We start from the raw sequence: 24,176 nt of genomic DNA on the forward strand, positions 1-24,176 counted from the left end.
CATCAAACCCACAGAGGCAGCTATTAGCAATAACGCATATCATAGAAATAACCAAAACAAGATGGAAAGAAATAATCTAATGCATCCTGCCTCATGGCAAATACAACTGGCAAAATAAACCGAAAGAAAATTCCAATTGTGACCGAAACATACTACAAATAATTCAGACAACTTATTGTTCTCCTTACATCGGACTGATTCTGGCACCCAGCCCTTGGTACTCAACATAAATATTAAGTGAGGCAATACTTTAAAGGACAAATGTTTCACTATTTGCATCTGACTGTGTTCCATGTTTTTTGGATGACGCTGGTATAAAGTAAGTCTGTTCTTCCAAGATTGCAGATTAATAAAAATGCCTAAATATCAATTTATTAAAGATGTCTACCTCCTGATCGACATGCTTGACCTATACCTGCTGCATCTGTTCCAGAGTACCGGCTGTCAAGAAGGTGACAGATGCTATTATGGGTAATTTTGTAACTTTGTAATCTTGGCAGGAGCCTTGCTTGTCAGCAGCACAAATTGGTAATTTATGCACACACTTTGTATAGTTTACTGTCCGTTTAAATTGACAGTTAGAAAATCATGCACAGTGTTTACCCATATTTCTGATATGCACTGTTATTGAGATTCTTGCCTGCTGATAGTACAAAGGTGGAAAATTACATCTGTCATGTTATTTTATACAAGGTTCACCTTCTTTTGAAAACAAATTGTCTTGTTCTGTCCTCCAAATGCCAGCTTTGATTTGATGACTAACGGAGGGGTTTCGGTCACGATTCACTTTGAGCGCTCCCCGTTCATCACTCAGGAGCATACACTATGGCTGCCATGGGACCGTTTCTTTGTCATGGACACTGTCATCATGAGACACGAAGAGAATGAGATCCCCAGCTGTGACCTGAGTAATTTTGCACGTCCCAATCCAATTGTCTCTCCATCGCCGTTGACGGCATTTGCGGGCTCATGCCAGGAGAAAGGGCCCATTGTTCCTGAAATACAGGTACTACATTAAAAACCATTTCCTCCTCACCTTTATTCATCTTTAATGCTTACAAGGAACACTACAGTGAAAATGCTTGCATGGCAATTGCATTGAAGTTGGTATTAAGGTGAACATACTCCTAATCAAAGTACAAAATCCAGGGGTAAACATTATGGGCCCGATTCTCCCAAACAAATTCTAAGTGCTGAATTTGCAGGAAAGCTGGTGTAAATCACAATTGTTTTTTCAGTGGAAATTCAGGCTCGAATCTCCCACACTCTGCGCACTGCAGAGGTCACTATCGTGAATCTCATTAAAAGCTCAGGGGGTGGGGCCTATTCATGGCAGAGTTTGATAGTTCCAGGCCTCTGCGTATGCGCAGTGGCCCTGATCTGTCAGCCTCCCATTTGCTGGCGAGCTCGATCGCTGACCAGCCCGGGACCCCCTCGGTGCTGCCCGTCAAACCCACCTCCCCATCCCCACCCATGGCCCAATCGCAGCCCCCACGACCATTCCCAGGCCAGCCCCAACACCCCCCCCCATCCCGGAGTGCCCCGATCTCCAGCAACCCCCAGCCCGGCCCATCACTGGCCTCCCTCCTGACCCGATCGATCCCCATGCAGAGTGGCAGTGGGACCCCCAATCGATCGCCCCTAAGTTCTGCCCACGATAGGCCCCACCCCCTTGGCACTGCCCAATGCCTTGTGGGCAGTGCTAAGGTGGTCCCTGTGCATGAGCACTTTGCCCCTTGGGCAGTGCCATGGGGCACAGGCTGGCACTGCCAGGGTGCCCATGCCCAGGGGGCATCACTGCCCTGCCACCTGACCCCCGGGGGGGCCCCGATTGCGCCCCCTTTCACTCCAGCAGGTCTTCCACTAGTTCCCCGAATATGGGGAGCTGCTCTAAACCCCGCTGAAGTGAAATACACCAGACAGGGTGGGAGATGCTATCGGGCCTGGAGAATTCAGTCCTGGCCCCGATAATGACATTTAAATTACATTACAAACAGATTAAAATCACCTACCTGGTCTTCCTGCTGGTTTCCAGCGTGGTCTCGACTGCACCTGCTCTGGTGGTGGGAGGCATGAATGCGTCAGGAACGCATGTGCAAATCCCGTGAAATGACCAACACACGCATCTCCCAACCGGATGCGCCAAAAAATTAGCGCGTTGCGATGGGAGAATCAGGCCCTATAATTCAGAGCTCCTGCTGTGGATCATTGTATGGTCAATGGCCTGATGCACATGATTTTTTATATGCAATAGACTTTTAAAATAATTATTAAGTCGATGCATGACCATGGAAAAGCTTGAAAAATGTCGTTGTCTTAAGAAGTCGACAAGGTTAAATTTAATGGTTAAAATTAGAGCGACTCAGTGACACGTGGAATGTGCATTGCCCTTTCCTCTCTGGGACCAAGGTTTGAATCCTGCTCAATGACATTATATATTCCCTCTGTTAAACTACTGCCCCTAAGTTTCAGCATGGAACAACACAGCTTCCTCAATCTCTTCCGAGTGGTTCTGGGTCCACCGCACAAAACTTCCAAAATTTGCCAATTGGCATTCTCACTCAGGGTAGGATTTTCCTGCCTCCGCACTCCTCTGCTGCTACAACGTCAGAGGGAACCCTGCCCACGGTCAGCAACCCCCAACAGTTTAACTCCAGAAGCCACTATGTCAGGAGGAAGTCCCACATTAGAGAGCTGCTGGCCAATCAGATGTCCCAAAGTTCTGTTGTCGTTATTGTGCCAACAAGGAACAGTCCTACCACATCATGAAGCCCAGTTAAGTCCAGGGTTGGTCGTCTAAGCGAGATGGATGGTGTGATTGTATTCAAGAGGCCAAGGCGAGGGTTAAGTGGTAGATGAAGGGGATGGCCTTGGACGGGGAGGACTCTCCTTTTTGGGTCCAGAGGGCCTACAAATGAGGTCCCCCCACTGGCTGCTCCCACCACCCTTTGTCCAACTCTAACCTGCACAGCTAAAACTTCCAGGCTTCCCGCATGGCACTGACCTACCCCCCATGCATATTACCTTGGGTAATATGCCAGTGGGATGGGATGAGATCCTAAATTGGCCACTATTTGGTCACCTCATGGCCCTAATAGGCCTAAAGGCGAGCATAATTCCTGACACCATCCAGCCACGCTCCCACTTCCACTTCCACACCCACAAAGTTGGTTGTGACAAAAAGGCCAGCTGCTCGGTTTTATGTTCCCACCTCCCCCACACTCAAACCCCATTCGAGCAGGAATATAAAATCCAGCCCACAATGACCATGATTGCTCTTGAGAGGAAGAATGACCCAGACCCCATTTTTACAAAGAAAAGAGTACTTGCGCTCTGAAAGGGAAAAATTAGAAACTTGTTACAATGGCCTGCAGCAGTTACTACTGAAAAGATTTAAGTGACTTTTCAACTGGTTGCTGCCTGTTCTGCTCTTGAACCGGCCACTGCTAAAGCATAAAGTTTAATTATTAGTCACAAGTAAGGCTTACATTCACACTGCAATGAAGTTATTGTGAAATTCCCCTAGTCACCACACTCCGGCACCTGTTCAGCACAATGCACCTAACCAGTATGTCCTTCAGACTGTGGGAGGAAACCGGAGCACGTGGAGAAACTGAAGCACGCAGACATGGGGAGAACGTGCAAACTCCACACAGTGACCCAAGCCAGGAATCGAACTCGGGTCCCTGGCACTGTGAGGCAGCAGTGCTAACCACTGTGCCACTGTGTCGCCCAACCACCGTGCTAGGTACATAAGAGTGGGCTATCTGAGGTTTACTTATTCTATGGTTGCCTCAACCTTTAAAAAGTACCTGGATGAGCACTTGGCACAATATAATATTCAAGTCTATGGGCCAGGTGCTGGTAAGTGGGATTAGGTGGGATGTCAGGTGTTTCTTGCGTGTCAGTGCAGACTCAATGAGCTGAAGAGCCTCTTCTGCACTCTATGATTCTATGAGATGCTTGGCCATAAATAACTGTTCACAGAGATGAAAACCTCACTCTGTAGAGAATGATAAGCACAAAACTTGTTCCCCTCCTTCGTGGCACAATATGTCAGTGGTTGGTTCTCCAAAGCTATGTCTTTAAGTTCTTCATGAACCTTGGAAGTATCGTGGCTGAATGCTAAGATTTCCTTTTTCATGTATTATTTGTCAGTCTTTCTACCTTTTTTGTTCACAGGCTTTACAAGAGGAGATAAATATTCCAGGTAGCAAGATGAAGCTGAATTATGTCAGTAGCCGCAATGCTGGCTACAAATCAATCATGAGGATTAGTCTGACCCACCCCTCCATCCCTTTCAATCTAATGAAAGTACATCTCATGGTAGCCGTGGAAGGCCGACTCTTCCAAAAGTGGTTTCCTGCTACTCCTGACCTATCCTACTACTTCATCTGGGACAAAACGGATGTGTACAGCCAAAAGGTTTACGGACTATCGGAAGCATTTGGTAAGTTTTGCCATGCTGCAGACATCTTTTTGTGTTTATTGTCAGAACTGGTGATGTAGAAAACAGTATCTGTCGGTTGACCAGGGATGTGGTCACAGTAAATCAAATTTTAGTCACAGCTTTTATCATCTTGTTGAATTTCACTTCCCCCTTATTTCTTTACCATTCCCTCCCTTAGACTCAAATCCCATCCCAAAGTATACCCCTTGGAAAATTCCTGAGGTTCACTTCTGAGTGGTTGGCAAATGTCCATTCTCAGTGGTCAAGAAGGCAGAAAAAGTGATACGGGTGAATTCACTTTCTAGTTTCCCCTTTCCTGAGGAATTTCATTGTGTCACTTGATGCAAGATGGACCACAGTGGCACAGTAGTCAGCACTGCTGCCTCACAACACCAGGGAACTGGGTTCAATTCCGGCCTCGGTCACAGTGTATATGGAGTTCGCTTGTTCTCTCTGTGTCTGCCTGGGTTTCCTCCTAGTGCTCCGGTTTTCTCCCACAGTCCAAAAATGTGCGGGTTAGGTGGATTGGCCATGCTAAATTGACCCTTAATGTCTGGGTAGATACGTGGGGTTAGGGGATAGGGACTGAGTGGGATTGTTGTTGGTGCAAACTCGATAGGCCAAATGGCCTCCTACTGCACTATAGAGATTCTATGATTCTATGAAGTCTGATCACTTAAGTGAAATGCAAGAACACACTAGGTGTTAAAGGTAACACTAAGGTGACTCTCAACTATTTTCAGTGGCTCCTTCCTTGTTTCTAGAGCTCTGCATTGTACTTTCTTCTTTTACCTAAGCGATTCTCCAGTGGGAAGTTGAGGCTAATTCCCAAATGAGAACAAGTCAAATAAGCTGTTCCAATTCCTTTCTGCAGCAGATAAACTGGAGCATTATCCTAGTTTTCCCCTTTAAAATATTGAAGCAAATGAAACCCCGTGTCTGCGAGGGTTTCCTCCGGGTGCTCCGGTTTCCTCCCACAATCCAAAAGATGTGCTGGTTAGGTGTATTGGCCATGCTAAATTCTCCCACAACGTACCCGAACAGGTGGCGACTAGGGGATTTTCATAGTAACTTCATTGCAGTGTCAATGGAACCCTACTTGTGAAAACTTTAAAAACCTTTGCTGAAAGGTGCTCCATTTTACTTTGAAAGGCATGTTGTGCGTTTCAGGAAAGCATCAATCATAATTGAAGTATTCTCAGTAGAGTTTGAAAGTATGCTCAGAAGCTAGCCAGAATGCAGGGTTGTTGATGGGTATAATTGAATACTATTTTCTTGTCACATCAGTGAGGTGTTCCCTCTAAATAGACAACACAATCAACATCTCTTTGAAAGCAGAAGAGCAGATTCTGTAAGAAGTAGCTAACTTACTTGATGGTGGTTTTATTAAAAATGTGTTTATCTCAAAGGTTTCCACGGTGATTATATTGAAATGAAACCCGCTGATTGTAATTTCTCATTCATTGTCATTTTTTTGAATGTTGATTATTAAAATCAAATCTGTCACTTCTTTCAACGCTCATGTTGTCTCTGTAATTTTAATAATTACACCTTCAAGCAGCTGGTGAAATGACAACAAGCAACATCTTCAGCAGTCAATCAATTCATATTTGTCAAGAAGCAAAATCATCCAAAATTAAATAGCAAAGTATTCACAGTCCAAGCAGAAGTTAAGACTTTTAATTTGACAACAAGTTTATAAAGTGTAGTTTGTCCATGAATCTGAAAATAAGTGACCAGTTATAGTATGGATGCAAACCACTGATAGAAATTGTTTCTTTCTGAGAAACCATTGAAGTTGCCAAGAATTCTGTCCCTAACATAGTTCCAAAATCATAATTTTTAGTTCTGGTTTCACAGATACTTTTTAATTGGAAATTCAATGCTTACATTTCTGTTTCATCGTTCGACAATAAATTCCTTTTCTATAGAAAAGATTGACAGTTGAAAGGTTGGCGTTGTTTGTAGAATTCCCTCTGTTTATTAACATTATTCCAACGGTTACTTTATTTCAACCTTGTTTGTGTTGGATCTCATCAGTTTGTCCCAAGATTTTTCCAGTTTATTCCTTCCTGAATTCTAGACTTGGTATTAATAGTGAAGTTTTTCCCAGGGAAAGGGATTGAGAACCAAATGTATTTCTTCATCACTCCAAAATGAGATGCAAACTTGGCAAATTACAACCTAAAATGGGTGAAACGTTGCCTGTTTAAAATTTGAGTTTGATAAAAATAAAAAGGCCTTTAGGACTTCTGTGTTAATGCTCATTAATCTCAATAAGGTCCCCTTCACAGCAGAAAAAGTGCATCGCGTGAACCCTCTTTATATAAAGATTTTCATATTATGGAAGCAATGTTAATGAATGTTCAGCAAAAGGGGACACAGAAATGAAATCTTGATGTATTATACTGAATTGTTGTGCACAGAGTGAAAAAGCTTTGAGTTCTAAATATATTGAATGTTTCTCTTTTTTTAAAATAAAAGCATTAACTTGCTTGTTGTAATTAGTAACATTTAAATGCCCAATTACTGAAATACTGTCGTAGGGGGGTAAAAACTCCTTAGTGATATGAAGTGAGTATCTTATCAATTATATTCATGCCAACAATGTACTTTACAAATTCAGTCTCTTTCAAAGGCAAATTTGTTCATTATTATGCAGACACATATGCCACTGGTGTCTTGAATACGGCTGCTAAATCTTCCTTCAAGTGTGTCTATTAACAAGCATTTGTGAGAAGTGACCTTTTTCCTCATATCTGAACCAGATTCATACTTAGATTTCTTCATTTTGGGAGACCTATTGGTATTAGTTATTAGTTCAATGTTGCATCTAACCCCAAGTTCAAAGTGCTTTGCTGATGTTTAATCAGGCTAATTTAAAAAGAAACTTGATTTTGAATGGATTGGCAGAGATAGTTCTTTCCATGATATGCTGTACATCCTTTTGACCTATTTTCAATTTTATCCTTGCAGTGTCTGTGGGTTATGAATATGAATCATGTCCTGATCTGATACTCTGGGAGAAGCGTACTGCTGTTCTGCAAGGCTATGAGTTAGATGCATCTAACCTGGGTGGATGGACCTTAGACAAACACCACGCCCTCAACATACGGAGTAGTAAGTAAACAGTACAACAATCATTTCAGTAGCACCAGAAGAACTCACTTGATTGAAACTAAATATTGAAATAAAAAGGGAAAAAGCTGTAGATTCCATAAATCTGAAATATAAAATGATAATGCCATCAATACACAACAGATATATCAGCATCGGAAAAGAGATACAATCGGTTTTGTCTGTGGAACAGGGGTCACATTAACTTAGTTTTTATGTCACAGTTTTAGGAATTTGACAGAATTTATTCCACCAGGTGCCTTGTGCTTTTCATGGAAGACCTTCAATATGAATGGTCCATGAATGGTCCACCTTCCCTAATGGAATTGATTCTAGAGCAAGAGGGAAGTAAATGGCTACAGTTGTGGGGTTTGCTGGACATGATGCACTATGCTACAGCAGCTGGTGCGACCATTTCCCCTTCCCCTTCATCCAAGGCAGAAGGCCGAGCAGAAATAATTACACCATTGCAAGCCCACCAAAATTAAATTTAAAGGAGCATGATGCAACAGATATATCAGCATCGGAAAAGAGATACAATCGGTTTTGTCTGTGGAACAGGGGTCACATTAACTTAGTTTTTGCTCAATTGCAAAATCTAGGCCATGGATTTCCAGTCTTTTTATCAAACACTAAGTTGACTTACACTGTTATATAAAAACTAACTGGGGAAAATAATGATACATAACTTCGGGGCTTCCAGCACGGATTGGGGGAAAACCCAAAGATCCACTGGGGAATCCCTCTTGGAAGTTCCCAAGTAACTATTCTCACCACAGTTGTCCAGAAGGTCTAATTTCCATTGGACAATTGCACTCCACTGGGAACCGTTCGACAAAGTGATTTAAATCACTAACTTTGTATGGTTTTGCCAGGGTTACTCTAAGAGTTACTCTGAAAAAGTTAGAAGAAATAAATCCTCTTCTAACTTCAGTGTAACTATTTAAAATACCCTGATCAATCCCTGCCACCCGCACAGGATTCATCACCAACAACCCCCCCGCCCCCCCCCCCCCCCCCCCCCCCCCGATCCAACCCAAACCTAGCTGCAACTCCTATCCTCCACTAACCTGATCTGACTATCCCAACTTAACTCGTCAAATTTTGTGAAAGAAATGTAGACATTTACAACATTGGAACCGCATTTTCTTTTACAGGGTATCGTCATTCCTGCTAGAGGTGAACAATTTCATTCTTGCACTTTATTTCATGAATAAGAACTTGATTGAAGCTTTGAATATTGTAAACATCAGTTGATTTGCCTGATGCCCAAATATCGAGATCATTGAAGATATTTATCCTTGATTTTACATCCCTACTAAAAGCCAAATGAACAAGCCAGAAAGGGACAACCAGGCACATACAAAGGACATTTGCCTGTCTCTTTCTTTCAAATGTTACCTAGCCTTGTGCCCATATCTAGAATTTCCCATTTCAGTTTTTTCTTTCAGTATTTGTATATTTCTTTTTGTATTGACACCTGCATTTGTATATCATCAGGAAGTTCTTATTTGAACATTGCTATGAGTTATAGCCATTCAAATAAAAAATAATCAATGGCAGTCATGCATATACACTGATCAGAGTGCAGTGTTATAACTTATCATTGTCACATATAGGCTTACATTAACACTGCAATGAAGTTACTGTGAAAATCCCCTCGTCGTCACATTCCAGCGCCTGTTCGAGTACACTAAGGGAGAATTTAGCACAACCAATGACCTAACCAGCACGTCTTTCGGACTGTGGGAGGAAACCGGAGCACCCAGAGGAAACCCACACAGACACAGAGAGAAAGTGCAGACTCCGCACAGACAGTGACCCAAGCTGGGAATCGAACCTGGGACCCCGGCACTGTGAGGCAGCAGTGCTAACCACTGTGCCACTATGCTGCCTGGTTAACTTAAGTTATTGTTAATAAGGTTTGACATAGGTTCAATGCATGTTGTATTCATACTATAATTGTTTTTGTTGTCTCATACTTTATAAAATCTAAATATTAACAATCATTTGTTTTGTTGCAGGTATTTTACACAAGGGAAATGGTGAAAATAATTTTATATCCCAGCAACCACCTGTCATTGGAAGCATTATCGGAAATGGCCGAAGACGGAGCATTTCATGTCCAAGCTGCAATGGCCTTGCAGCTGGTAACAAGCTCCTTGCACCAGTTGCCTTGACGTGCGGATCAGATGGAAGCATATACGTTGGTGATTTTAATTATGTTCGGAGAATCTTCCCCTCAGGCAATGTCGTAAATATACTGGAGTTAAGGTATGATAACTTTGGGTACTAGTCTAATTCATGTAGGTTCTGTGATGTTATTCAATCACAAAAATGTGGTTTAAAATGAATGGAACAATATCCTAATGAGGATTGTGGGTGAACTAACATAGAGCATTATAAAATGATTAAAATTTGTATTAGCTTCTCAAATTAGAGAGTGTGAGCTGGACAATTAGGAGGAAAGGAAAAACGAGAGGACTCAGCTCACGAAAGATGTCGAGGAGGGTTTAGGAACATGTACTCAGCCACCTACTTGTTTTTGGAACCAAGTGCAATATGGGGTAACCTGATGAGAATCGGATACAACAAAAATGGAAACTCATTCCTTAGAATATTGCAATAAAAACTAATGTCCATGTTCCAATTTTTAATGCTTTATTTGTATCCAACCTTTATCCTTTCCCATATTCTGCTATGAGACATCTTTAAAAATCTAGTTCCATGAAAGCTTTCCATTATTCACTAACCAACAGTGAGAGGCAATTTGTTCCCAGGAGCTGAGTTTTGCTCTGGATGGAAAGGTGCATTTTCATGCATGAATGGCCAGACCTGTGTTTTTTTGAGAAAATCTGTTTTCTTCTGCATTTTGAACTTCACACCATTTTTTTCTGGCCTTTTTGTACGTCGGGAATGCCCAGTATCAAAAGCATACACCCAACCCCTCCGAGATTGAGTACCCCATTTTAAATAGGGGATAGAAATTGGATTTCCTTCCGCAAGCCATTTTATTCTGGCAATGTGCGGTTTTGGAAATCCATGAAAAGCATGCCAAGTTTCAAAGTTTGTGAAAAAATTGGAAAGCCTGTTGAAGAGTTGGGAACATTCTGAACAGTAAGTCTGTCACTATTAGGTGATGTATGGTAATGTCAATAGGTTTTCAATGCAGTGATTCATCTTGAGGATCTGTTCTGCAAAGGTGAGTTGACCAGCATTATATAGTTTTTCACATGCATGAAAATACTTTTCCAATGGAGGAAGTATCATAATGCATTGAAAAATGTTACAAAACGTCCCATCAGCCTTCGCTGTAATCTTTGGTGCTGTTATTTAAATGGAGTGACAGTTCTGGGTAATTAAAGGAACCCTGCTTTGACACTTGAAAAACTGTGGTTTCTGGTTTCTTGATATAAGCTAATAGGATTACAGGTATTAATCACAGGTATGTGGCAGAATGCAGTTTTTCTCAGTTTCAGTACTGTCACCGGGATTTTCTGCCCTCTCTACGCAGCGTGTTTTGCGATGGCAGAGACTGCCTGCCTTTGGTTTGGTGGCAGGGTCTTCCATTCTTGCCATTGACAATGGGGGAACCCAGAGTGAGGGATCGCCATCAGCAGGATCAGAAGATCTGGCCGGCGGGAAAATTCTGCCCTGTCTGTTTTATGATGGCTTTTATTAGATGGTGAGATATTTACTAAAACTATTCTCCTGCCCCCATTCCCCCCCCCCCACTCCTCCGCCCTCCGCACCCCCGAGGACCATACATAGTGAATACAAGATAAGTGGCTATCAAGTATCCATGGAGGAGGCATAGGGTGGCAAGGGATGGGTGGGGATTGAGGAGGCTAAAATGTAAGTTTTAGGGGCATTTAAACAATGTTACGAGCCGCGCTGCTATCATTGAGAACTGAGGTAGGCCTTCTCAGCAGCCCACCTCTATCCCTGCTCTCTTCCCACACTGGTTCACGTCCTTCAAACTGCACTGAGAACCTGAACCCAACGGAAAAGGATGAAAATCCTGGGCAAATTTGCACATCTTGGGAGTGCAGGTTGCGAGCAGCAAAATGGCCAGACTCGCAAAACACGCTCTGCAAAGAAAAATCCAGCCTCAGGCATCAGTGATTAATGCTGACAAATAGTCATTATTTTCGAAATTCTGTTTCTTATTGAACATTTTTTTGTTGAAGTCTCACTTCTAAATAGTTGTCAGCATCATTTAGCTGTGAGACTGGGATTGAGAAGCTTTGATAGTGATCAATTACCTGATTAGTTTCGGTTAACTCAGTTGATGTAATTAGAATGTAGTCTTTTAGAAGATTCTGATAATTGGTTTAATACCAATAGCTGACCTGCTGCAGGAAGATACAAACATTAGTCAACTGTAATGTGAAATAGATTTAAAGCAGCAGCTTTCACAAACGTTTAGAGCATCTAAATTCCACATAAGGAAAGAGATCATTCTGCATTTTATTCACTGAACATTTAATGAATTTGCATTGTCTACATAATAAGACCCTGGATTTCTGGTCATGTTATTTGGGAAACCAGATAATCTGGGTCCCTACTATATTTTGTGCTTATGAAAAATCTTGACTGACAGATCATATTCCCACCTGGCAAATGGCACATCCTAATTTTAAAGGTGTCATCCAATGTATTCCGTTTCATTCATAACCTGAAAGATGCTTTGGCAAGTTGCTTCTCACTCATTCACTCCAGCACATCCCAATTCAAGCTTGTTGGGTCACTTCTGTAACACACCGGTGACAATAGATAAATCTTTAACATCAGTCTATCCCCATACAATTAGAAGCTATAGCATGGGCATCATGGGGAGGTATGGCTATCCAAAGCGCTGTCCTCCGCCCCTGCCCATTTCAACTTCAGCTCTTGTCCCAAATATAAAAACAATAAAAATAGGGAAATAAGAATCCTGCTCCAAACTGGTCTTGTATACCTTAAAATGGAACACCAGTAAAAACGGGGAAATAAGAATATGGTCCAAACTGTTTTTTCCTATTAGGGAAGGGAGCCAACCTGATAGTTTAAAATAAAATTGGATTTTTACAAGGATCTCAGCTTCCTCCCTGGACCGGACCACCCTCAGTCACTCTTCTGGATGTTTACCTAGCTGAACAATCTCTGGGTAGCTGGAGGTTTGAATGAATATCAGACTCATTTGTGATACTGCTGGAGTATTTGCCTCAGGTGGAGGGAGGGATTGGAACTTCGATGCTATGGCGCAAGATAAAATCGATTTATAAAGTACCAGCTTAAAAAATGCTTGGTATCCTAATGATATTGCACCTGCCTCTGAGGCCCTTAGCAGTACTGCACATTACCAAGTTATGAATGAAACGGAATACATTGGATGACACTTTTAAAATTAGGATGTGCCATTTGCCAGGTGGGAATATGATCTGTCAGTCAAGATTTTTCATAAGCACAAAATATAATAGGGACCCAGATTATCTGGTTTCCCAAATAACATGGCCAGAAATCCAGGGTCTCATTATGCAGACAATGCAAATTCATTAAATGTTCAGTGAATAAAATGCAGAATGATCTCTTTCCTTATGTGGAATTTAGATGCTCTAAACGTTTGTGAAAGCTGCTGCTTTAAATCTATTTCACATTACAATTGACTAATGCTTGTATCTTCCTGCAGCAGGTCAGCTATTGGTATTAAACCAATTATCAGAATCTTCTAAAAGACTACATTCTAATTACATCAACTGAGTTAACCGTCACTAATCAGGCAATTTCTAACTGGCCAATATAAAGACAAATTCAATAAATTGCATAACGAGATTAGAGTGAGGAACATCAAGCATCACAATAACACTGAGTTAGTTAACATTGTTGTCATTCGCTATCACTATTGGCCAACACTAAATGGCTCCACTGTTTGCTTTCCATTGGGTTAGGATGGAAGATGTCAACCCTATCCTGGGAAGACTGCCCACATAACATCAGCATGATTGTTCTTTGCCCCATGTATTTCTTTGCAACACCTGTCATTACAGCTGGAATTTTCCGACCGTTTATACCTCACTGCCATTGCAAGCGAGGATGGAGAATTTGATGCTCAGCTCAGTTGATGTGTCTCAATATGTTACCTTACTTTAAATCTCTTACTAAGAGTGAATAGAGTTTGGGTCAATACATTGTAGTGCTCAAAACTCACCATTTCAACTTTATGTGAGTGCGCCATGTTTTCTTTTATATGTCTGGTCTTCTATATATACATGGCCAGCATTTATTACTCATCCCAAATTGCCCTAATGAAGGTTAGGGTTAGGGTTAGTCATGTGGTGTAGGTATTACCACAGATCTGTTTGGTAAGATGTTTCAAGATATTGACACAGTGACAAAGAAGGAACAGCAATATCTTTCCAAGTCAGGACTGTCTGTGACTTGGAAGGGAATTTGTAGTTGGTGATATTCCTATGCACCTGTTATCCATGTTCTTTCAGGTGTTAGATTTTGAAAGTTTGGGAGATGTTATTGAAGAAACCTTGGTAAGATACCACAATGTGTATTGTCGATGGTGTACATTGCAGATACTGTACACCAATGGTACCGGGATTCAGTGTTTAAGGCAGTGAATGGTGTGGCAATCAAGTGGGCTGCTTTGTCCTGAATGGTGTTAAGCTCCTTGAGAATTGTTGGAGCTGCAACATCTGTGCAAATGGAGAGCATTCCATCACACTTGTGACCAGTACCTTGTAATTGGTGGAATCAGGACATGAGTCATTTGCTGCATAATATACACAGTAAGTAGTCTCACAACAATAGATTTACTTCCAACAGGTATATTTGGTGGCACGAGCTTTTGGAGCATTGCCCCTTCATCAGGTGAGTGAAGGGGCAACGCTCTGAAAGCTCGTGCTACCAAATATACCTGTCAGACTTGAACTTGGTGTTGTGAGACCACTTACTGTGCCGACCCCAGTCCAACGCCGGCAACTCCACATCATGCATAATATCCAATCTCCGACCTGCCCTTGTAGCCACAGCATTGACGTAGCTGATCTAGTTACATTTCTGGTCATAAATGACCCCCAGGATGTTGATGAGAGAGGTGGGAGGGGGAGGAATTCAGTGATGGTAATGTGGTCAAATCTCAAAGGAAGTTGCTTACTTTCTGTCTTGTTGGAAGTGGTCATTACCTGGAACTTGTGTGACATGAATGTTACTTGCCACTTATCAACCTAAGCCAATTTTGATGCTTAACCCATCACCATAGCATTGTGAAATAAGGCAAACTCTGGTCCACTGAAGAATTACCTCCCAGTAAACATGTGCATTACACCAGCCAGGTTAAAACGTTTTTATTTTTTTCTGAAATAGTGAATCATCCATGCTTATTTTTGTCCAATGGAAATGAAACATAGGTGTATTAATGGATTTGAGGTGCAGATCAACCATGAATGACTGAGCAGGCTAAAAAGACTGAACATCCTACTCTTGTTCCTAATGTTTCTATGTTCCGTTCATATAAGTAGTTCGGGTGAATGTTTGCAAAAGATCAGTACAAAACTGGACCCTAATATCAGCATTGATATTAATATTGGTATTATGAATGTGATTTGTCGAAACCTGTCACTTTGCACTTCACAAGTTACTTATCAAACCTGTATTGCTGGGAGACAGAATTAGCAGAGAATTATTGTTATGTACTGAAATAGACTTAACCTGTACCTGAAGTTAGAAAAAAATGTGTTGTTCTAGTATGAGAGTAAACGGTTTTTCAAATAAAGTGCTCATTCTTCACATGCCAAAATAGATGGAGACAAAGTTAATGAAGGTTGTTATCATCTTTTCACATTCACAAAAATTTTGTTTAATCTCATGAACTAATCTGTCTTGGCTGTCAATATTCTTCCTGGATATTTACGATTTTCTCAAAAACTAATACTGAATCCTTTTTCTGTCTCTTCTGTACCTGTCTTCTGTCAGAAATAAAGATTTCAGGCACAGGTAAGGGAATGATATGTATGACTTGACTTTGTTAAATAATAGGATTATTTGTTTTGCAAAAACACTACAAGCAGCAGCCAGCTCTATGGAAGTTTGTTGCATTTATTACACTGTGGTAGTGGCTGGCAGAGTGGAACTGCCGCCTGGTTAAGGGAGCAAATCAGATAGTACTGCTATATCCATCAGTCATTTGGAGTATCATTGGAAATGAATATAAATAGAGCATTTCATATCACAGAGCAATGGCCTTGATACCTTTGAAGGTCAAGGCATTCCAATATAAAGATAAAATAGCCTCGGAAGCATCAAATGGAATCGTGCAGAGATGGGGATTCCAATTAATAGCACCACTGTTATTCTCTCTCAGTCAGTAGCCAGCAGAGTTTGGGCAGGGAGTTCAGCTATGTTAGAGGCTGATGAGGTAAATACTATAATTGAAAGTTAAGATTTTATTTATTCTTAAGAAAGCAACAAAATATATATAAGAACATCTCATAAATTGCAGAAGTAAGTTTAATATTCTTAGGAAATCTAGTGAGGTGGCCCTGGGGTTATTTACAGTTAAATTGAAGGACTTCACACCATAAAAGCAAATGAGTGCAAACAGGATGATTGAGCTCCATCCCTGAAATAACACTTAATTTAAAGATTTTATAACATCAGATAGTGTCGCAGAAAAATATAAGGATTTTTTTAATATACAAATTAGTCTTCACTTTTTGTATAAAATGAAATGCTGTATTTCATTCATTAAGATTGACAGATCTGTCACCTCTTGCCATCAAATAGTCAGCAAAACCATTCCTTTTCTTGGTAATGTATTCGAGATTCGAGAACCTTCATTTTAATATCAATATATGTACAACATCTGTGTTGACCAATAGAAATCTAATAAAGTCACCCAGAAATGTGGCTATGATGATGCCGTTTGAACCACATGTTCTAGTAGAAATATCATGCATACTCTCACAAAGTATAAGCCGATATACTTCACTTGCACCATTCATTTTACAAAGATCTCTCACCATTCATTAACCAAGAAAATAATGCACTGAGAATGATTAAAGTTGAACACTCACACTCTTACTTTTTGACTTAACATTTTGCCGCACATGCACTGAAATCATAGAATCATAGGCCGGTATTTTAGGGCCTCGCTCGGGTGAGGCTCGTAAAATCCTGCCCGTGCCAACAGAGAATTCCGTTCTGCGAACCATGCCCGCCCTGATTCCAGGACGGGCGCGCCGGTAGAATTCTGGCCATAGAATCCCTACAGTGCAGAAAGAGGCCATTTGGCCCATTGAGCCTGCACTGCCAACAATCCCACCCAGACCCTCTCCCCATAACTCCACATATTTACCCTACTAAGGGCCAATTTAACATGGCCAATCAACTTAATCCACACATCTTTGGAGTATGGGAGGAAACCAGAGCACCCGGAGGAAACCCACACAGACACGGGGAGAATGTGCAAACTCCATACAGATGGTCACCGGAGCCGGAATTGAACCCTGGTGCTGTGAAGCAGCAGTGCTAACCATTGTGCCACCATGCCGCCCCAACCAAAAGGTTCATATGCATACACTGTGCAAATACCTTACGGATTATGATCCAGTGCTCAATAACAGTGTCTATTACTGTGTTTTTTAAAAATTACTAATCAAAAAGGCAATTTGTCATGTGACTGGTGGCTAACATTAATTGGGCAAGAAAGCTTACAGTAGGTTTTCCTTTCTGAAATGAAACATCAATATAAGAATGTAGATTCTATATTAAACCCAAAGTAAGAAAATTTTGGTGGAAAAATAATCTTATTGGCAAAAAGGACAATCACCAATTTAGAATGCAAACTAACATTGTTCATTGGCCAACAAAGAATAATATTTAACATTCCACAAGTCGAGACATGGGGAGAACATGCAAATTCAACATGTCTCTCTCTGTTTTTCTGTGGTTCCTGGGACTTCAGTGGTTTTCTCTTCCTCTTGGTTATTTGAACTTGCTCTTTTGACTCATGACATCCTTAGCAACTTCAGTTTAGTTAACATAGCTCTAGCAGTCATGTAAACCCCTTTGCAGGTTTAAGTTTAAGCTTTAGTTTCCCAGTCAACCTTAACTGCTGTAGCTTTCAGTCTGCATTAGCTCCTGAAGCTGCACATTTCACAGCTGCTTGAAGAGTATTTCTCTCTATGTCTGTCTCTCTCTCTCTCTCAAGCTGAAAGCAGCTTGTAAAGAAAGACTATTCATTTTCTCTTCAGGCAGTTATTATTGACCTTTATACCAGATTGTTTTGGTACTTCCCAACCTGAAGACAGTTACTTTAGCCACTAATACTACACCTAATATTGGATTCTTACAGCAACCCTCAACCTATGGCAATTATCGTCAACTTGCAATGTCCCACACAAGGACAAAGATTCTATTGATGTGCCATTTTTGTACCCATTTTCCAGGCAGTTTTTGCAATATTCAGCCCATGTTTATGATGCTGTGCCAACATAACTAATAACTTCTAACCATATATTTGTGATTCTTGACCAATGGGAAGAAAGGGCAGCATAATGGCACAGTGGTTAGCACTGCTGCCTCACAGCGCCAGGGACCCGGGTTCGATTCTCAGCTTGGGTCACTGAGCGTGTGGAATTTGCATGTTCTCCCCATGTCTCTGTGGATTTCCTCGGGTGGTCGGGTTTCCTCCCACAGTCCAAAGACGTCCGGGTTAGGTGGATTGGCCATGGTAAATTGTTCCTTAGTCTCTCAAGATGTGTAGGCAGGTAGATTAGCAGAATAAATATGTGGGATTACGGAGCTAGGGCAGAGGAGTGGGCCTGGGTAAGATGCTCTGTCAGAGAGTTGGTGCAGACTTGATGGGTTGAATGGCCTCCTTCTGCACTGTAGGGATTCTGTGATTCTATGATAAAGCTTCTGGCTTCCTTAGAGCAAACTAACCTTGGTACATCTTAAGGCTTTTCATCACTAAGTTTGGGTACAGGACAATTTGCTAGCTGAAGTCATATTAGTTATACAAATGTGTCGACGAACTGAAGTCTAACATTCCTCTGGTTTGCTAGCTGGAGAATAATGTTTATCATTTGAAGATAGGGATTGGGGAAAGGAGTTGGCACCAGCTGTTCCCACAAACACCAAATGGCTATTAAATTTTTAAAATCACCTTCTTAAGAGAGCAAATGTACTCTTTAATTATATTAATAAACCCTATAAAATGCACAATAAAATTAAACTGTCTGCATTATGGGCATCCTCAGATTTGCAGGAAACTTGTGTTCTGGGAAATAGCGTGCTCAGAAGTGTGGAGGTCCCAAAATCTGAAAGAAATTTGATTTTTGTAGATATTTTTGTAGATTTTGCACATTCTCCTCGTGTCTGCGTGGGTTTCCTCCGGGTGCTCCGGTTTCCTCCCACAGTCCAAAGATGTGCGGGTTAGGTTGATTGGCCATGCTGAAAATTGCCCCTTAGTGTCCTGGGATGCGTAGATTAGAGGGATAAGCGGGTAAAATATGTAGGGATATAGGGGTAGGGCCTGGGTGGGATTGTGGTCGGTGCAGACTCGATGGGCCGAATGGCCTCTTTCTGTACTGTAGGGTTTCTATGATGATTTCTATGATTTCTATGATATTAGGCACCTATAATACAATCCTCATGCCCAGTGTGATCACCATGGTGACTGCATGTATGCAAGAAGGAGGAGGGATAAAGCAATGATGGTGACAACATGAAGCGCCATAGATGAAACAAAAAAACACAATTATCAAAGAAAAACATTCTAGAGACTGTACAAAAGGCTCAGGCCTGTTCAAAAATATAAACATGAGGTTTGAGAGCAACTGAGATGGCAGGTCCAGGTATTGTGAGAGGCCTCAGACCAGTTAAAGAAAGTAGGATGCAATCGAGCAAACTGGCTGGCCCAAGGATAGAAAAAATTAAAACTTCAAATTAATTATTTTAATTTTCCAAGTTACAAGTTGAAAAAGGAAACAGGGTCCGAAACATTAAAAGCCTGCTTAACTGTATAGTAATGTTTGTTGTGTGATCCCAGACTGATGGAATCTGAGACTAGCAAAGTGTAACACATCTTGACATTGAACACTCTGTCACTGGGTCATCTGCCGGTGTAATCAGTAGTATAGCAGGACAAGTTCCCACAGAAGTTCTCAATGAATTAGATGCCCCACACACCAAATTCACGTACAACTAGTTGATCACCCATCAAAATGCACACAGGAGATCAATGCGATGCAATTTTCAAGTCAGGGAAGATTAGAGTGGAGAATCATTGGACCAGTGGAGAGGTAGTATTGCAAATATAGATGCACAAAAGTAGGAAATGGGGGTAACTAAAACAAGGTGGAGTAGAATTCAATGGTAAATTGGTTTTGGGGTGAGATAGAGGCTGAGGGGACAGAAAAATAGAAAAGTGATGCAAGATTTGGGGACGGGTGAAAGAGTGCTCAACAGTATGAGTGTTTACAGGTCTTGGTTTGGCAGGGAGTAGTGAAGATGAGTTGATTGGGGAAAGAGAGTTGAAGATTGCTAGAAGACGTCACAGCTTGGAGGCTGAAGTGAATAAGTGCTCTGTCGGAACCAAGTACATTAAGGAGGGAGTGGAGTATAGATAAATGCAGAGATTGGGGAGGTGGAAGGAGGAAATGGAAAAAGATGAGGAGATAAGAGGTTGGAGAAAGGGAGATAAGGGCTAGAGGGCAAGTGAGAAGGATAGTGGGTTGACGTTGTGACAATGAAAAATAAAAATGGAACCCCGAGAAATGAACTGACTAAAAAAAGGAGTTTGGTTGAAACAAAACAAACAATGAGGAAATAGAAACTAAATGACTTTAAGAAAAAGTTGATAAAATTAACTAAAAAATATGGGGGTTAATGAACTGAGGGGGATTTTGATACCAAAGTCATTAATTAAATAACGACCCTGGCTTCATTAGGCAAGAATAAATAGAGATTGGGCCTTCCCATGGGGAAAATTAGTTAAGTATAGGGTCTGGCTTGAAGGATACAATTTAGAGGGGTATAAATACACTGAGTGAGACAATTGATTATTGGCCGAAAACTGAGTAGAGGCGATAGAGGGAGGAAGAATATGGCTAATCAGAGCCATCAGGATTCAAGACCAGCAGAGGTACCGGTCTCGGGCGATCAGTAAAGACAGGGAAACTGTGGTAAAATGTGTTGAGCAACTTGCGATACATAGATAACAGGCCAGAGGTCAATAGGAGTTGATGCAGCATGAGTTTTTAACTTTGAAGAGTTAAAAGAGTGAAAAACGCGTAACATGTCCTAATTGGGAACCACAGCAATTAACTTTGATAAAATTTAAATTTGCAAGTAACTATTTTAAAAATCCATTTAAATGTTGACTTCATGTGAAGTTTAACATGTGTTTTTATTTTTTTTAGTAGCAGCCCAGCACACAAGTACTACCTCTCTGTGGATGCTGTGTCAGGATCATTGTATCTGTCTGATACAAATAGCAGACGTGTCTATAAAGTAATATCACTTACTGGAGTCAAGGAAATCACTAAGAATGCTGTGGTAGTGGCTGGAACAGGAGATCAATGTCTTCCTTTTGATGAAGCTCGATGTGGTGATGGTGGAAAAGCGACTGAAGCCACTCTAACCAGTCCGAGAGGTAAAGTCTCCAGCCAGATCGTTAGTACAACTTTATTTATTTTTATGCTCAGATCATTGGTACCAGAACATTTAGCAGAGATTCTTGTCTTTGAATCTCAAGTCAGTTTAAGCACACATCGGAATTTGCTTTTCCCATCAGGAGAGAGTTCTCCAGATGTGCTCACTGATATACATGGTGCTTCACATGTCAAAGTAACTTCCTTTTAAAGTTAAGATACAGTTGGTAGCCTTGATCACTTTCTTATCATGTTATACAGACTGAATAACTAACTTGATTTGATTTGATTTAGTATTGTCACATGTACTAGCATACTGTGAAAAGTATTGTTTCTTGCAGGCTATACAGACAAAGCATATCGTTCATAGAGAAGGAAACGAGAGAGTACAAAATGTAATGTTACAGTCATAGCTAGGGTCTAGAGAAAGATCAGCCTGATGCAAGGTAGGTCCATTCAAACGTCTGATGGCGGTAGGGAAGAAGCTGTTCTTGAGTCAGTTGGTACGTGACCTCAGACTTTTGTATCTTTTTCCCAATGGAAGAAGGTGGAAGAGAGAATGTCTGGAGTGCATGGGGTCCTTAATTATGCTGGCTGCTTTGCCGAGGCAGCGACAAACTAAGTTTGTAAAATGGCTCGGAGATCAGTGGACTTAATCTAATCCACACTGGAATTATGGAAATACCTTGCTTACATAGCAACTCTGACATCCTCAGGAAAAATCAAATCAAATCAATTCAAACTCTCACATCGTCAGGATATTGCGATTGTGGCAGTCAGTTTGCACATCACAAGATCCCACAAATAATAAATGAGATAAATTAACAATGATACTGCTTTAGCTGAGGGAGAAATAGCAACCAGGAAACCAGGAAAACTCCCTGCTCTATGAGTAGTGTCCTGGGACCTTTGATGTCCATCTGAACAGACAGCTGTGACTTTATTTTAACATCTCCAACAAAACCAGCTCACCCTGCCTCCCCACAAATGTCAGCCATGATAAAATGTTCCTGTCCAAGAGTGAGACTTTAAGCAATGACCTTTTGATACAGAGACAAAGTTATGACTAATCTCTGTGCTGTAAAGCCCAAGAAGTTGGAGACAGCTTCCTTAAGATATATTAGTCTTCAGTGCTTGGCTTTGGAGAGCTCAGCAGGTAGACAAGACTTGATTCCAAAGTAAAACTTTTCATCTTTATGTCAATACACATCTGAAAGCATTGTGTGTCATTGTGAAATTGGCAGTATTACTACAGCCAAAGGCTCATTTATCAAATGGCAAATTGGCTGGCTGGACTATTGTCCAGGCCAAAAACAGTGATTAATGGGAAAATCTATATGGGAGGCAGTAGCTGGTGAAGTTCTACAGGAGTTCAAATGACTTATAAATGTTACAGAGAATCCTCTTTCTGATAATGCCCTAAAAAATAGACAATAACAAGCCATATGGCCATTGTAAAGGAGATCTGGGGCATTTAATGGGACCTGAACAAAGAAGTCGTTGTAGAAAGGAATATAGAGCCAAATTTAATGGCTACAGCAAAAGCCCTGCCCACCCGGCAGAAAGCCAGGGGCAACCCCACCATAGCCATTTTCAGAATCCTGATGGGATTAAATGTCAATTGGGCAGCCAACTACCTGCCATCAGGACCTCTATGTCATTAAATGTGAAGATCCTGTCTCCAAGAATTACCAACCAATCAAAGGGTCAACATCTCATCAGTCACAGCAGTGCCCAGCGTTGTTACTGCAGTGAGGCTTGGGCGAGTAACATGGAGCAAGTCCCAGAATGTGGAGAAGTGGGTTGGACTCATCAGCGCCAGTCAAGCAGACCGTGATGATGGGGTGGGGAGGAGATCATTGTGGAGGGCAGGGGGAGCACCTCCGGTTGGGAACCCTATTCTGATCCCCTCTCGACCTCACATGACCACTCAAACCCCAGCGTGTCACCCTCCTCACCGAGGACTTCCAGCTTGACACCTGGTGAGATCCTCAAACACTTACCCAAATCCTGATCCAATGCCACACGTCTCTGCCCCAAAGTTCTGGCGAGCTGCTGGCCTCTGATTGGCTCGCAGCTCTCTGAGGGGTGGGACATCCTGGCCTGAATTGTACTGTCTCGCCCGCCCCAGAATCGGGGCGGGCAAGGCTCGCAGCACGGCATTCTCCTTTGGTCTCAGGCGGGATCGGTCAACCCTCGGATGAGCGAGGCGGTAAAATTCCAGCACCTGTCTCTGAGGGGCAGTAATCCTCCTTGCAGCTTATTAACAGTTAAATGGCGAAGGAGCAGCCAGTGTTCTCCTGGCTGGGCTCCCCCCCCCCACCCCATCCCCATGATTTTTCAAGGAGGGTGTAGGGAATTTGGCACCTCGTAAAGTTCAGTCCATAGTGTGTAGATTTTTTTTTAATGAGTTACATGAATATTTTCCAATAATGTTAACTTACATCTTAATCACAAAAGCAGAAGAAAAACTGTGAGAAGATCAAACCTGACTAGATAAGAGATTTGTGAAGATTATTTTTCCCTCATGGAGCGAAACATGAATCTAACATCAGCGAATGCCATTAAAGAGCTGGATAACTATTTCTTGAAAAATGGAATCAAAGATTATATGAATAAATATAGCTGATTAAATACCTTACATTTCACATTAATCTTTGTATGACTAAACCCAGAGAGGTCATCTCCAGAATTTGTTTGAAGTCGTATCTATGATCTGTTGCCTTCCATACACATTTAAATATGTGTGTTGATTTTCTACTGTCATGAGGCTAGTTGTGTACAGTGAGTGAACTATTCTCACATCCTACCCTCTTATTAGGTCAGAATTGGTTATGGACAAATACATTTCCATTGAAATAATCAGATGTGCAGAGAAGGTCTTTTTAAGATGTGTGAAGCTCTCAGGCTGCACAGTCGGCTTTTCTCATCACATCGAACTACACTCTGTGCCTTTTAAAAGA

The 24,176-nt window shown here is 41.5% G+C and overlaps 1 protein-coding gene across 4 annotated transcripts in view; it reads left to right on the plus strand.

Moving 5' to 3' along the window:
• The window catches only part of tenm4 (teneurin transmembrane protein 4), a 395,445-nt gene that overhangs the window by 328,462 nt on the left and 42,807 nt on the right, over positions 1-24,176 (plus strand). For 3 of the 4 annotated variants that reach the window (XM_078222800.1, XM_078222802.1, XM_078222799.1), the window contains 6 exons: positions 745-1,006; positions 4,183-4,450; positions 7,427-7,570; positions 9,592-9,841; positions 15,533-15,553; positions 20,983-21,215. In XM_078222800.1, the coding sequence (XP_078078926.1) occupies positions 745-1,006; positions 4,183-4,450; positions 7,427-7,570; positions 9,592-9,841; positions 15,533-15,553; positions 20,983-21,215 (1,178 nt within the window). The remainder of the gene's footprint in view (positions 1-744; positions 1,007-4,182; positions 4,451-7,426; positions 7,571-9,591; positions 9,842-15,532; positions 15,554-20,982; positions 21,216-24,176) is intronic. The other variant, XM_078222801.1, reaches the window with a different exon arrangement.

Source organism: Mustelus asterias, chromosome 10 (assembly GCF_964213995.1).
Source record: "Mustelus asterias chromosome 10, sMusAst1.hap1.1, whole genome shotgun sequence".
NCBI lineage: Eukaryota > Metazoa > Chordata > Chondrichthyes > Carcharhiniformes > Triakidae > Mustelus > Mustelus asterias.